At 45.1% G+C, this 12,026-nt stretch overlaps 1 protein-coding gene across 1 annotated transcript in view; it reads left to right on the top strand.

The window, feature by feature from the left end:
- The window catches only part of GCLC (glutamate-cysteine ligase catalytic subunit), a 42,380-nt gene extending 30,640 nt beyond the window's left edge, over positions 1 to 11,740 (top strand). Inside the window, exons 7-16 of the mRNA XM_084753468.1 lie at positions 1,095 to 1,169; positions 1,519 to 1,635; positions 2,459 to 2,597; positions 3,023 to 3,135; positions 3,703 to 3,795; positions 4,081 to 4,185; positions 8,954 to 9,035; positions 9,114 to 9,217; positions 9,287 to 9,407; positions 10,269 to 11,740. Coding sequence (XP_084609594.1) covers positions 1,095 to 1,169; positions 1,519 to 1,635; positions 2,459 to 2,597; positions 3,023 to 3,135; positions 3,703 to 3,795; positions 4,081 to 4,185; positions 8,954 to 9,035; positions 9,114 to 9,217; positions 9,287 to 9,407; positions 10,269 to 10,480 — 1,161 coding nt within the window. The 3' untranslated portion in view covers positions 10,481 to 11,740. The remainder of the gene's footprint in view (positions 1 to 1,094; positions 1,170 to 1,518; positions 1,636 to 2,458; positions 2,598 to 3,022; positions 3,136 to 3,702; positions 3,796 to 4,080; positions 4,186 to 8,953; positions 9,036 to 9,113; positions 9,218 to 9,286; positions 9,408 to 10,268) is intronic.
- Positions 11,741 to 12,026: the final 286 nt, after the last annotated feature.

The following is a 12,026-nucleotide window of genomic DNA, read 5'->3' as shown; positions in this document are numbered from 1 at the left end:
CTTCTATTTCTCCATTCTACCATACCTCTCTCACCTGTAGTTGCAATAAGGAGTCCCAGCATCTGTCCCAATCCCCCACTGAGGGAAGATTCTCAGAGGACATCCATCATTCACCATGACTAAGTAGGCTTCATTCCAGGCATGCAGGGACGGTTCAATATACGGAAATCCATCAATGTAATCCACAATATAAACAAACTGAAAGAAAAAAAGCCACATGATCATCTCCTTAGATGCCGAAAAAGCATTTGACAAAATCAAACACCCATTCATGTTTAAAGTCTTGGAGAGATCAGGAATACAAAGCACATACTAAAACATAATAAAGGCTACATACATACAGCAAGCTAATAGTCAGCATCAAACTAAATGTAGAGATACTAAAGGAAATTCCACTAAAATCAGGGACTAGACAAGGCTGCCCACTCTCCATATCTCTTCAATATAGTTCTTGAAGTTCTAGCTATAGCAATAAGACAACAAAGGGAGATCAAGGGGATCCAAATGGGAAAGGAGGAAGTCAAATTATCTATGATATGATAGTGTACATAAGTGACCCCCAAAATTCCACCAGAGAACTCCTACAACTGATAAACACCTTCAGTGAAGTGGCTGGTACAAAATCAACTCAAAAAAGTCAATAGCCCTCCAGTATACAAATGACAATTGTGCTGAGAAAGAAATTAGGGAAACTACACCCTTCACGATAGCTACAAGTAATATAAAGTATCTAGGTGTAACTCTAACCAAGCAAGTGAAAGACTTGTATGAAAAAAACTTCAAGTCTCTGAAGAAGGAAACTGGAGATGACATCGGAAGATGGAAATATCTCCCTTGTTCATGAATCGGGAGAATTAACAATATAAATGGCCATCTTACCAAAAGCAACTTAGAGATTCAATGCAATCCCTATCAAAATACCTACACAGTGTTTTAACAACCAAGACAACTTTTAAACCAAGCTCATACCCGGAACCTTCTCATCCGTGAGGTGACCCCCACCCCCCACCCCTTTTTCTCCACCAACCTCACTTGTGGGACTTACTGCTTGTGGAGCCTGATAATGACTTGTTTTAATTTTTATTCCTAAACAGGTAACATTCCAAGCCTGCAGCATATCTGAGGCTAGATACCTTTACGATCAGCTGGCCACTATCTGCCCCATTGTTGTAAGTAGAAAGTATGTCTTCCTTTAAAAATCATCCTAGTAGAAAATGAGACCACATGTACCATTTAATGCACACATAGAAGGCGAACTGGGGAGCCAACCTATAGTTCCCTATTGCTGCTAATACTAAGTGTGAGTATGACCAGCCTTTCCCCTTCTGTTAGTATGTCCTCGTGTGACAGAGGTGTGATTGTAATAAGTACAAGATGGAGTTCTTTCTCGTACACCTGTTTATAACAGCAGCTGGGGTGCGTGCAGGAGAACCTCCAGGGCTGCATGGGCGATGAGCAGGTGGGCCTTCCCTGAGTGTGCAGCCCTTTGACCCTGCACGTGCTGACTTGTGTTTTTAGATGGCTTTGAGTGCTGCGTCTCCGTTTTACCGAGGCTATGTGTCAGATATTGATTGTCGCTGGGGAGTGATTTCTGCATCTGTTGATGACAGAACACGGGAAGAGAGAGGATTGGAGGTAGGAATGCCTTTTCTCCTTAACAGAGCTTTTACACTACACAGGTGATGTGCGCGTGTTATAACCACTCGGCATTTTGAAGTCTCCCTTAGATGTTTACCTCTGGGTGTTCTCGTAATGCACGAGAATACAGGTGGTGAGCCTGGCTTTGTTTTAAGTGGGTACGTGAAGAGGAGAGTAGTTGGTTAAGAAGTAGTTTTTATCTTTGCTTGAAGTCTGTATTAACTGTAGCTTCTTTTTAAAATAGTGCCTATTTTGTGTTATAGCAGTCACATTGACGGTTGTGTTACCAAAGGCTCTGGTCACTGTGTGAGCACTTTATACCCAGTGGTTCTGCTAGGAAGTGCAATCTGTTGTCGGATGATTGTCTCATTGGAAGGCTTGGGCGTTGCTGTGTAAAGGCAGTTAGCATTGGTAGCGTTTCTCACCTGTGCTGAACTGTAGTAGTGTGTGCTTTTAGCTCTGCACTCCAGGATTGTGCATCGCTACCAACCGCAGAGAGCCAGGCACCCGGGATCATCCCAGGCAGCGTCTCCAGGAGAAGGACCAGGCTTCCACCAGGGGCAGTTCTGCACTGGTCCTTTCATAATGATTCACAGATTCTTGAGCACATTCTCTTAAGTAGAAATAAACATGCAGTTATATTATGGTGTGTGAAACAGAAAGGGGTGGGGAGGGCAGCCGCGCCTCTGTGTGCAGGGCAGAGAAGAGCAACCTAAGTCAGTTTGTGTCACCATGAGTTCCAAGGACTGAGCATGGGTCCGCAGCAAGTGTGCTCTATGTGACTGCGGGCGCTCATTTCAGGCTGCCTCCTCTGTTTCAGCCCCTGAAGAACAACCGCTTCAGGATTAGTAAATCTCGCTATGACTCAATAGATAGCTACCTGTCTGCGTGTGGCGAGAAGTACAACGACATCAGCCTGACCACTGACAGAGAGATCTACCAGCAGCTCCTGCAGGAGGGTGAGCAGCCTCCCAGTCCTCCGTCAACCGAAATGCACCTGTTATTCTTCAAAGCGCTTTAAACCTTTTGCTGACTCCTGGTCTGGTTTCTGTTTTTAGTGTGAAGTCTCTAACTTTTCTTATGAGGCTGCTTGTTCCTAAAGTTTCAAGTTGCAAATACTTGTGAGATCTTCTTGACTTTTAGCAAAAGGAATTTTTGGAGCTCTGTATCTAGGTCCACACCAGTGCCCAGCAGGCATTGTGTGAGGAGTGAGTCAGCCCCGACTCTTCCCCAGTGTCATAGGATAAAACCCTGGGCAAGGTGAGAACACTGAACCACCCAGCACTTCCTACGCTTCTAGACGCCCTTTCTGCAGTCTGTGGACTTAGATCTCTACATGGTGCCCTGCCCTTGGCAGTTAGCCCCCTGCGGTCTGTCTTTGCAGGCATTGATCATCTTCTGGCACAGCACGTTGCTCATCTCTTTATTAGAGACCCACTCACCCTTTTTGAAGAGAAAATACACCTGGATGATGCCAACGAGTCGGACCATTTTGAGGTAGCTCCTACTCAAACGTATTTCACTCCACAACTGAGGCAGATTTGTTTCTGTGCCTGTGAAGATTAATGACAAAACAAGTCTATCTTTTTTTTTTTTGAGACAGGATTTTACTGTATAGCCTTGGCTGTCCTGAGACTCCCTCTGTAGACCATGTTGGCTTTGAACTTACAGAGATCCACCTGCCTCCATCTCCTGAGTGCTGCCATTGCACCGAAAATCCATCCGTCTTTCTTTACCTAGTGCAATACAGAACCCCAAAAAACTAAAAATTAATTTAAAGTACTCTTTATTATTCTTACTAGTTATTTCTCAATTCTATGAAATCAAAACATAAACTGCACAAAGTGTTGAAGACATTTCCTGACGTCCAGGAAACACACTTCATTTTCTAACAGGCCACAGACAACAGTCTTTAAGTTGTAACTTTTTTGTTTTTGTAAATTGGGAAGTTTAGGTGTGGATGGACAGGAAACATTCTTCATCCCTAACTAAATACATGCCACCCAAATGTGTTCTAGAAGTGTGGAAAGATGGTTTTTATCCTGTTTCTTTGTGTTGTTACAGAATATTCAGTCCACAAACTGGCAGACAATGAGGTTTAAGCCTCCTCCTCCAAACTCAGACATCGGATGGCGAGTCGAGTTCCGACCCATGGAGGTGAGCCTCGGATTTCAGCTCAGAAGGTGCTGCCTGGCTGCTCCCTGCCCTTCTAGTGCTCTCTGGGAGGGCTCTGAGCTTACGCAGAGGCAGTAGGAATCCAAGCGTGCCTATGAATAGCAGCTCCAAAGCCGCTGGGAGCTGAGATCAGAGCATGGGCCTGGATCGAGGGCTTGCAGCCTCAGATGGGGAAGATGAGAGTGCTCGGGAATCTGTGGTGTGAGAGGCCAGACCGGGGAGCTGGGCAGGCGGTTGATTGCTATCATTTCTGGTCTCCGTCTACAGGTGCAGTTAACAGACTTTGAGAACTCTGCCTATGTGGTGTTTGTGGTTCTGCTCACCAGGGTCATCCTCTCCTACAAACTGGATTTCCTCATTCCACTGTCCAAGGTAAGGATGCTGTGGCTATAGCAGTGAACACAGACCATGCAGATTTCACTGCTGGCTTGTAAAGATGCTATGATTACAGCAGTGAACACAGACCATGCAGACTTAACTGCTGGCTTGTATTCGCTTTCCAGATCCAATACGTCTTTACATTGACATCTCTTACCCATTAGGATAAAAAGTGTCTGCCTTGACTCTGGCTTTCCTCGTTAGCCTGAATTCAAGGCTTTGTTTAAAAACTGGCTGAGGTGGTCTCCCAAAGTGGAGCCGTCTCCCTGACGGCAATCTCATTGGTCTACCATGTCAAAATTAGGGTGACTGGTAGGCTTGCTGGTAGAGTTAGGGAAGGTCCTAGTGCAACCAAACTTGGCGTGTCGGTGGAGGATGTGATGGCATTGGATTACCAAGTTAAGAGTTACAAATCCCCACCCCACGAAGGGCAGAGGAGGGGCTTTCTGGAGGAAGCTGGCCAGCCAAGCTTCTGAGCATCTCCTTGCTCCGGCCACAGAGCTGTGGTTTAGAGAAGCCCTTAAGGTTGTCAAGGCCGTGGTTTGGGGACGTGGTCCTCTTGACATAGTATCGGTTGGGAGGACCGCTAAGTGGAGTGGGGGCTCTGCTGCCGTGAACTCCTGTCAAGGCACAGAAGAATTGGAGCAGCTGTGTCATAGCAAGCCTGGCAGGAATTCTAGAGGCTTGTGTTACTGTGGGTGTGTGTGCTGCTTAGGTCAAATCCACCCAGCGAAAGTCTGTGAGCTATTCATCCAGGTGTCTGTTTGTGAACATGGGTACATGTCACAAAGTTGACAGGAAGTTAAGAAAAGATATCCCTGGAGAGGATTCCTCACTTGGACAGGCCTCAGTGAAGCAGCTGACCCAGAACCCAGAGCTAGGAATTACCTCAGCAGAGGTGTTCTGACAGGAGAGACTTGGTCAGCACACCTGCCAGCGAGAAAAGGAACTGGCATCACTTCTTTACAGAGGGTAATAACCTGAGAGATAGAAAGAGCACTGTTTGTGTTCGCTCCCCAGGAAGTGACCTTGTCTTTTGTGTCCTAGTTTGCTTTCTGTGACTGTGAGGAATGTCATGACCAAAAGCAACTTTGGGAGAACAGGCTTATTTTATCTTAGGATTCTCAGTCATAATTGGTCATGAGGAAAGTCAATTTCTCAAGGCTTTCTTGCTTAGCAGCCTGCTTTCTTATATAACCTAGGACCATTTGTCCAGGGTGGCACCATCCATGGTGGGATTGCCGCTTCTCCTGCATCAATCAGTGATCAAGAAAATACCCCCCAGACTTGCCTGCAGGCCAGTCTAATAGAGGCAGTTTGTCAATGGAGGTTCTTCTTCCAAGACGACCTTAGCTGTGTGCCTGGGTGAGGTAGGGAGGCAGTATTTACCACATGGTTCATGTGTAAAAGTCAGAGGACAGGTCACAAGACTTGCTTCTTTGTCTCCTTCCATGTGGGTTTTGGGAATTGAACTCAGATTGTCAGGCTTAGCAGCAAGTGCCTTAACCCCCTGAGCCATTTGCCAGCTCCCATCTGAGTGATTTCTAAGAAAAATTAGTTTAAGTCTAAAAGTGTTCTAGAATTCCTGTTTAGCATTGTCAGTCTCTTCACGCTGCTGTGCCCAAAAACTGAATGGTACTAACTGTGGAAATTGGTACCTCACCCTCCTTGGGACTAGACGCTCCAGATCACAGCATGCAGGTCTGTGTGGTAGGGGCCACTTTCTCGTTCTTAAATGACACATTGTCCCTGTGTGACAGAGGGGCCTGGCTAGCTTTGGGGAGATCTCCTTTGTTTGTGGTTTTCCTAGGACCGCAGGCTGGGAGCAGGGACTGTGCAACTCAGTGACCCCTCGTTGTGCTCTGAGGCCTTGAATACGGTCTGTTCCATTGAGAAGGGCAAAGCTGCCCAGGGTTCTATCCTGTCACACTGTGGATCAGGTGTCATGGCGTGGGTCTAGAGGTGACACAGACATTCAGATTTGGGCAAGTGCATTCTAACGCTGGACATTTAGAGAACAGTACTTTCAAAACTACTATTTTAAAACAAAATGGGCTGGCGAGATGGGTCAGCAGTTAACAGCACTAACTGCTATTACAGAGGACCAGGGTTTGCTTCTCAGCACCACATGTCACCACCATCGGTCACTGTAGTTCTGGGAGAATCCAGTACCCTCTTCCGACCTCAGTGGGCACTGTATACACATAGTACACTTAAAATCATTCAGGCCAAACACAAAAATAGTCAATCTCTTTAAAAAAGATAGAAGAAAGCAGGCCTGCAAGATGACGCAGTGGGCAAAGGTGCGTGTCAGTGAGCCCAGTGGCCTGAGTTCAGACCCCTGCAGTCCACGTGGGGGAACACTGGAACTGACCCCTGCAGTCCACGTGGGGGAACACTGGAACTGACCCCTGCAGTCCACGTGGGGGAACACTGGAACTGACCCCTGCAAGTTGTCCTCTGACTTCCACTTGTGTATCATGTGGCACATGTGTTGCCCTATACACACTCTAAACAAACAAACAATTTGAATTTAAAATAAAACATCTTTGAGTAAAGCTCACTGGCGGAGCCCTTGCTGTCTATGTGAGTGGGTCTTACCACCACACAGGTTTAGAAGCAAATACTTAGCCATTACTCATCCGTGGCAGGGTGTGATAGTGAACCTCACATCCCAAGCACTGGGGAGGCCAAGGCAGGAGGGTCCCAAGTTCAAGGCCACCTCGGCTCCATAAGCAAAATCCCATCAACCTAAAAAAGAAAGAAAGGAAAACAAACAGTATTTTAAAAGTGTTTGTTAGTTCTAAATGAAGAGCAAGAAATGAAGAAAGAAAACTTAGTACTATAAAAAGTGATGTAAGGAAGAGAATGTGAAGCCAGCCTGCAGAAGAGGACGGCAGGAGAGAGAAGTGAGAGATGGCTGTGCAGGTAAAGGCACTGCCCCAGGCCTGGTGACCTGAGACCCCAGGAGCCAGGGCAGTGACATTCTTAAAGGCATTTAATGTGACGGCCAGGAAACGCCTGAGATAGGAAACTAAATGTGTAAGCTGTTCATACTTTGAACAGGACGCTTATGGCTTCAGGGCTTCCTTCCACGTAGGGAATAGGGCCATACAGTTCCCTCTGTGTAACAGGTAAAGTGCTAAGACTGTTACATATAATCACTGGCTGAAGAGCCATAAGGAAGGAAATGATGTGTTAGCAAGTTTCGTCATATAGGTGTGTCGTGCCAAAGTGTATCTTTTGTTCACATGCCTTAAAGATTGATAAAAATCAGTCAAGAAAAATCTTCACTTCTCAAAAACAGACATACAAAATGTATTCCTACTAAAAGTCAACAAAATAATACTCAAGAAAAATTCCCTATTGGCAGTTTAAAATGCTTTTCATAGTAGATCTTGAAGTAAGCTGAAACTTGAATGACTGATGGCAGGAAAATTAATGGTGTATATGTTGGTGGAGCGAAACTAATAAAACTCAAGTATTATAGGACCCCAAACCTTAGTGGTGCCCGCAGTGACATTGCGTTGTAGCCTGTTATCTCAGTGTCCTATTGAGGAGGTCCTGCGCTATGGGTTAAAACAGCAGAGGAGTAACAATAGCATTCTTTCCATAATGAAGGTGGGAAGAGCTTACATAATCACAAAAGACTTGGTAACCAGGAGATGGCTCACTGGGCACGGACCCTCACCACAAGCAGGGTGTGGCGGGGCACCCCTGTAACCTGAGTTCTCTGGGTGGAGCCCAGGCTCAGTGCCAGTGAGTCTAGCAGAAACTAAGAGTTCCAAGTTCATAGAGAGCCATGATTGAGAAAGGCTCCCCATCATCAACTCTGGCCTCCCCCCTGCTCTCTAGCTTGGATTTGTATTATATATTGAGGCTGCATGTAAGGTAGCATTATAGAGAGCTGGAGAAGTCACTCGGTTGTTAGCGCAGGCTGCTCTTTAGAGGACCAAGGTTCAGATCCCAGCACCCACATGACAGCTCACACCCATCTGAAATTCTAGTGTGATGGGATCTGACGCCTTCTTCTACCACTCCAGAGCACTTCACAAACATGGTGGGCAGCCACACGTGCCGACAAAGCACCCATACATATAAAATGGAGCCGGGGTGGGGGATGGGAGATAAAGATAACACTGTAGAAAATGCAGTTACTAAAATACTTTAAAAAGTTTACCTTCAGAGGGTGTGAAGAGATGGCTCAGAGGTTAAGACCACTGTCCGCTCTTCCAGAGGTCCTGAGTTCAATTCCCAGCAACCACATGGTGCCTCACAACCATCTAGAATGAGATCTGGTGCCCTCTTCTGGTGTGCCCGTGTACATGCAGGCAGAACACTGTATACATAATAAATAAATAAATCTTTTAAAAAAAAAAGTTTACCTTCAGGTCTTAAAAATTATTGAAGAAATTGAGAATTCATGAATGAGTTACCAGGTAGGAAAACGGCATTGGTGACTGCCACTCAGTACTACACACCGAACAGCCTCATGCCCTTTGCTCACATGGGAGAGCATTGACTTTGAGACTTGGAGAGCCAAGATCTTAGGTTCACTTTCTATTTGGTTTGCTTAGTAAAGTAAACTTCCCTTAAATTCCTATTGTTTTTGCACAGATACTCTGTAATGGGGCATGTGGTCTGCCTTTCCCCGGGAAGAACTGAAGGGAACAGAATTCTAAGGGGAGCAGTGAAGGCACTGGCTTGTTTGATCCAAGATGCTCTGACTTAATCCTGTGTTGTTGTTGTTTTTCTCCATTAGGTTGATGAAAACATGAAAGTGGCACAGAAGCGAGATGCTGTCCTTCAGGGGATGTTTTACTTCAGGAAAGACATCTGCAAAGGTATCACGTATTTGGGTTTCTAGGGTCAGTTTATGCTGAACAAGCTGCTGAAGCTCGTCTGTGCCCCTTGGTTGGCAGGTGGCAACGCTGTGGTAGATGGGTGTAGCAAGGCCCAGAGCAGCACTGAGCCGGCAGCAGAGGAGTACACCCTCATGAGCATTGACACCATCATCAACGGGAAGGTATGGCCCGAGCGGGGCTCCGCGCTGTGCGCGCCCGCTGGCAGAGTTTATACTGTGTTCTTCTTGTAGGAAGGGGTGTTTCCTGGACTCATCCCCATTTTGAACTCCTATCTTGAAAACATGGAAGTAGATGTGGACACCAGATGCAGTATTCTGAACTACCTAAAGCTAATTAAGAAGAGAGCATCTGGTATAGTAGATTTGTTTCCTTCTCTTTGTCTGACTCCTTGTTATGTTCAGTTTTGTAACATGCTTGACAGACAGTAAATCACATTTTAGCTGTTTTACACATTTTACTAACTCTACAGCTGCATACACTTTACAACCTTAGGATCCCAGTGTAAATTGGGAGAACTTTTTTTTTTCTTTCTTTCTGGCCTATGAAATAGTGATGCATTTTAAAATGTGGCATCTTCAAGAAGGTGTGGTGGCTACAGTGTCAGTCTGGTGTCATCTATGTGTATTGCACATCATTGTGAACTTCTGGCTCAGCCAGGCTGTACCACTGGCGCGTGCAGCCATCAGCTCCTTCGGTACAGGGCGCGGACGCTATCCCTAGGACCTTTCTTTGAGTCAGTTTTGAGATCTCATTTACAATACCTCACTGGCCTTGCTGCTCCTTGCAGCAGCTCAGTGGGAATGCTGACAGCATCTGGGCAGAGGCCGTCACCGCCAGAAGGTTGTACCTACAGCTCCCCTTTTGTTCCATGTACTCATCGCTGCAGGGAACCTGTAGTCCTTTAAGTAGTTACAGAACAGCATCATCTATAGACATAGCCCTCTGCCCAAGGAGAATAACCCAGCTCTTAGAAGCAATACTGACCCTCTGTCCCTCATGAGCTGGAAGTGTCAGCCTATGGATAGCGTCTGACTGCGCATGTATATGCGTGTTGCTGTCCTGTGACCTGCCATTCATCCCCGCAGGAACCTGTTGAATGAATGAAAGCCCATGCCGTGTGACACCCCACGGTCATGCTGATCTCATTTTAGAGGCGTGTGTTCACTAATCATTAAATATCTACTGCTTGAAACACGTAATTTTTTTCTTCAGGAGAACTGATGACTGTTGCCAGGTGGATGAGAGAGTTTATCGCAACCCATCCTGACTACAAGCAAGACAGTGTGATAACTGATGAGATAAACTATAGCCTCATTTTGAAATGTAACCAAATTGCAAATGAATTATGTGAATGTCCAGAGTTACTCGGATCGGGATTTAGAAAAGCAAAGTATAGTGGAGGCAAAAGCGACTCTTCGAGCTAGTCGTCCGGTAGGAAGGGGGTGTGTCGCTGTTGGTGAGTGACAGAGGCAGCACTGACTCCTGGCCGCTCAGAGGCTGTGAAGACCCAGACCTGCGCCAGTGGCTAGAAGTAACTAGAAGCTTCCTTTAGTAGGTAAATCTGAGTTTGTATATGTGTATACAAAGTATTTTTATGATTAACAATGTATTTTAATAACATTGTATCTAAAGTCATAGTGAACTGGCTTGTACATTTCTGAATTCTACTCTGGAGCAACTACTGTCTAAGCAGTTTTGTAAATGTAATTGTACAATAATACCTGCATTCCAGAGTTTCAAATGTTTACTATAAATCTTCTTTAATACTACCTGGGACCTGATTCACTGAAATTTACTTTAAAAAGCAAAAAAACACTTCCTCGTAACTATTTTTTGAGTTGCCTCCTTTGCTATGTATGTGAAATCACTGGACTGCACTGACCCTGCGAGGGTGTGAGGCAGCTCACCTGTGATGTCTCCTCTCCAGAGCAGCCCATGCTCTCGCCACTGGACTGAACTCTGCTGGTTCTTAGAAAGGAGCTGCTTCAGGATTTGTCTAAATACAGACCCAGAGTTCGTGCATAGAGAATACTGGAGATTCTGCTTCATCTGAAAAGGGGAAGTCATTTCCTTGTATGCACACCAAGAGCTCGGTCAGAAACGCGGTCTGCTCTTCCATTCCCTGTTGTCTGAAGGCTGCGCTAGTGACCGCCAGGCAGTGCAGCAACCAGCGTCTCGTTACTCTTTCTCTAGTTTGCAGTAAGCGTGTTGGCAGGCTGTCTTCTCCCAGTCATTCATTTCATTCCAGATTGTTCCTGGGGAGCATTCTGCATTCTGCTTGCCTTCTCCTTAAAACTCACAAATCAATCATGAAATGCACTAATTTTTGTGAATCAGGACCCTAGATGTTTAATTGTAAATAATTTGTTTCATAGATTGCTTCAGCTTTGTGTTATTTTTTTTTCACTGTTAACTAATTAACTACATCTGAAATAACTGTACTGTAGATTAAGCCAGGCTTTATGGATATAAATATTTACACTGTAATGCTAATTTTGAAAGATTGCAATAAAGCAGCTTCAGCTTAAAACTTTAAAAACTGGGGTTGGCTCTATATCTCATTTACTTTGGAAAGTTTTCAAAAATCTTTTTTTTTTTTCTCTACAGTTCTCTTATGTAAACCAGGTTGTAAAAAGGATAAAATGTAGTATAAGAAAATAAAAGAATTGAATTCATATTCAAAAGATAGTACGTGTATGAATGGCTTCAAGGGATTTTTAGTTTGGGTTGGGGGAACATTTTTTGTTGCTTTAGTTTTTGTTTTTGTTTTTTAAACTATGTCATCTGGCTGCTGGTTTATACCCACTATGGAGACCAAGCTGACCTTGAACTCAGAGACCCACCTACCTCTACCTCTTTAGCACTGTTAAAAGCATGTGACAATATGCCTAACTTTGGTTGGGAGGATTTTTAACTAGGCTAGATTGTGTGATGTCATTTCATCATTGTAGCTCTTCAATTCTCTAAGAG

This window comes from Acomys minous, assembly GCF_964271855.1.
Source record: "Acomys minous genome assembly, chromosome: 13".
NCBI lineage: Eukaryota > Metazoa > Chordata > Mammalia > Rodentia > Muridae > Acomys > Acomys minous.
Note: the sequence above shows the minus strand (reverse complement) of the source record. Positions and strands in the feature narration are given on the sequence as shown.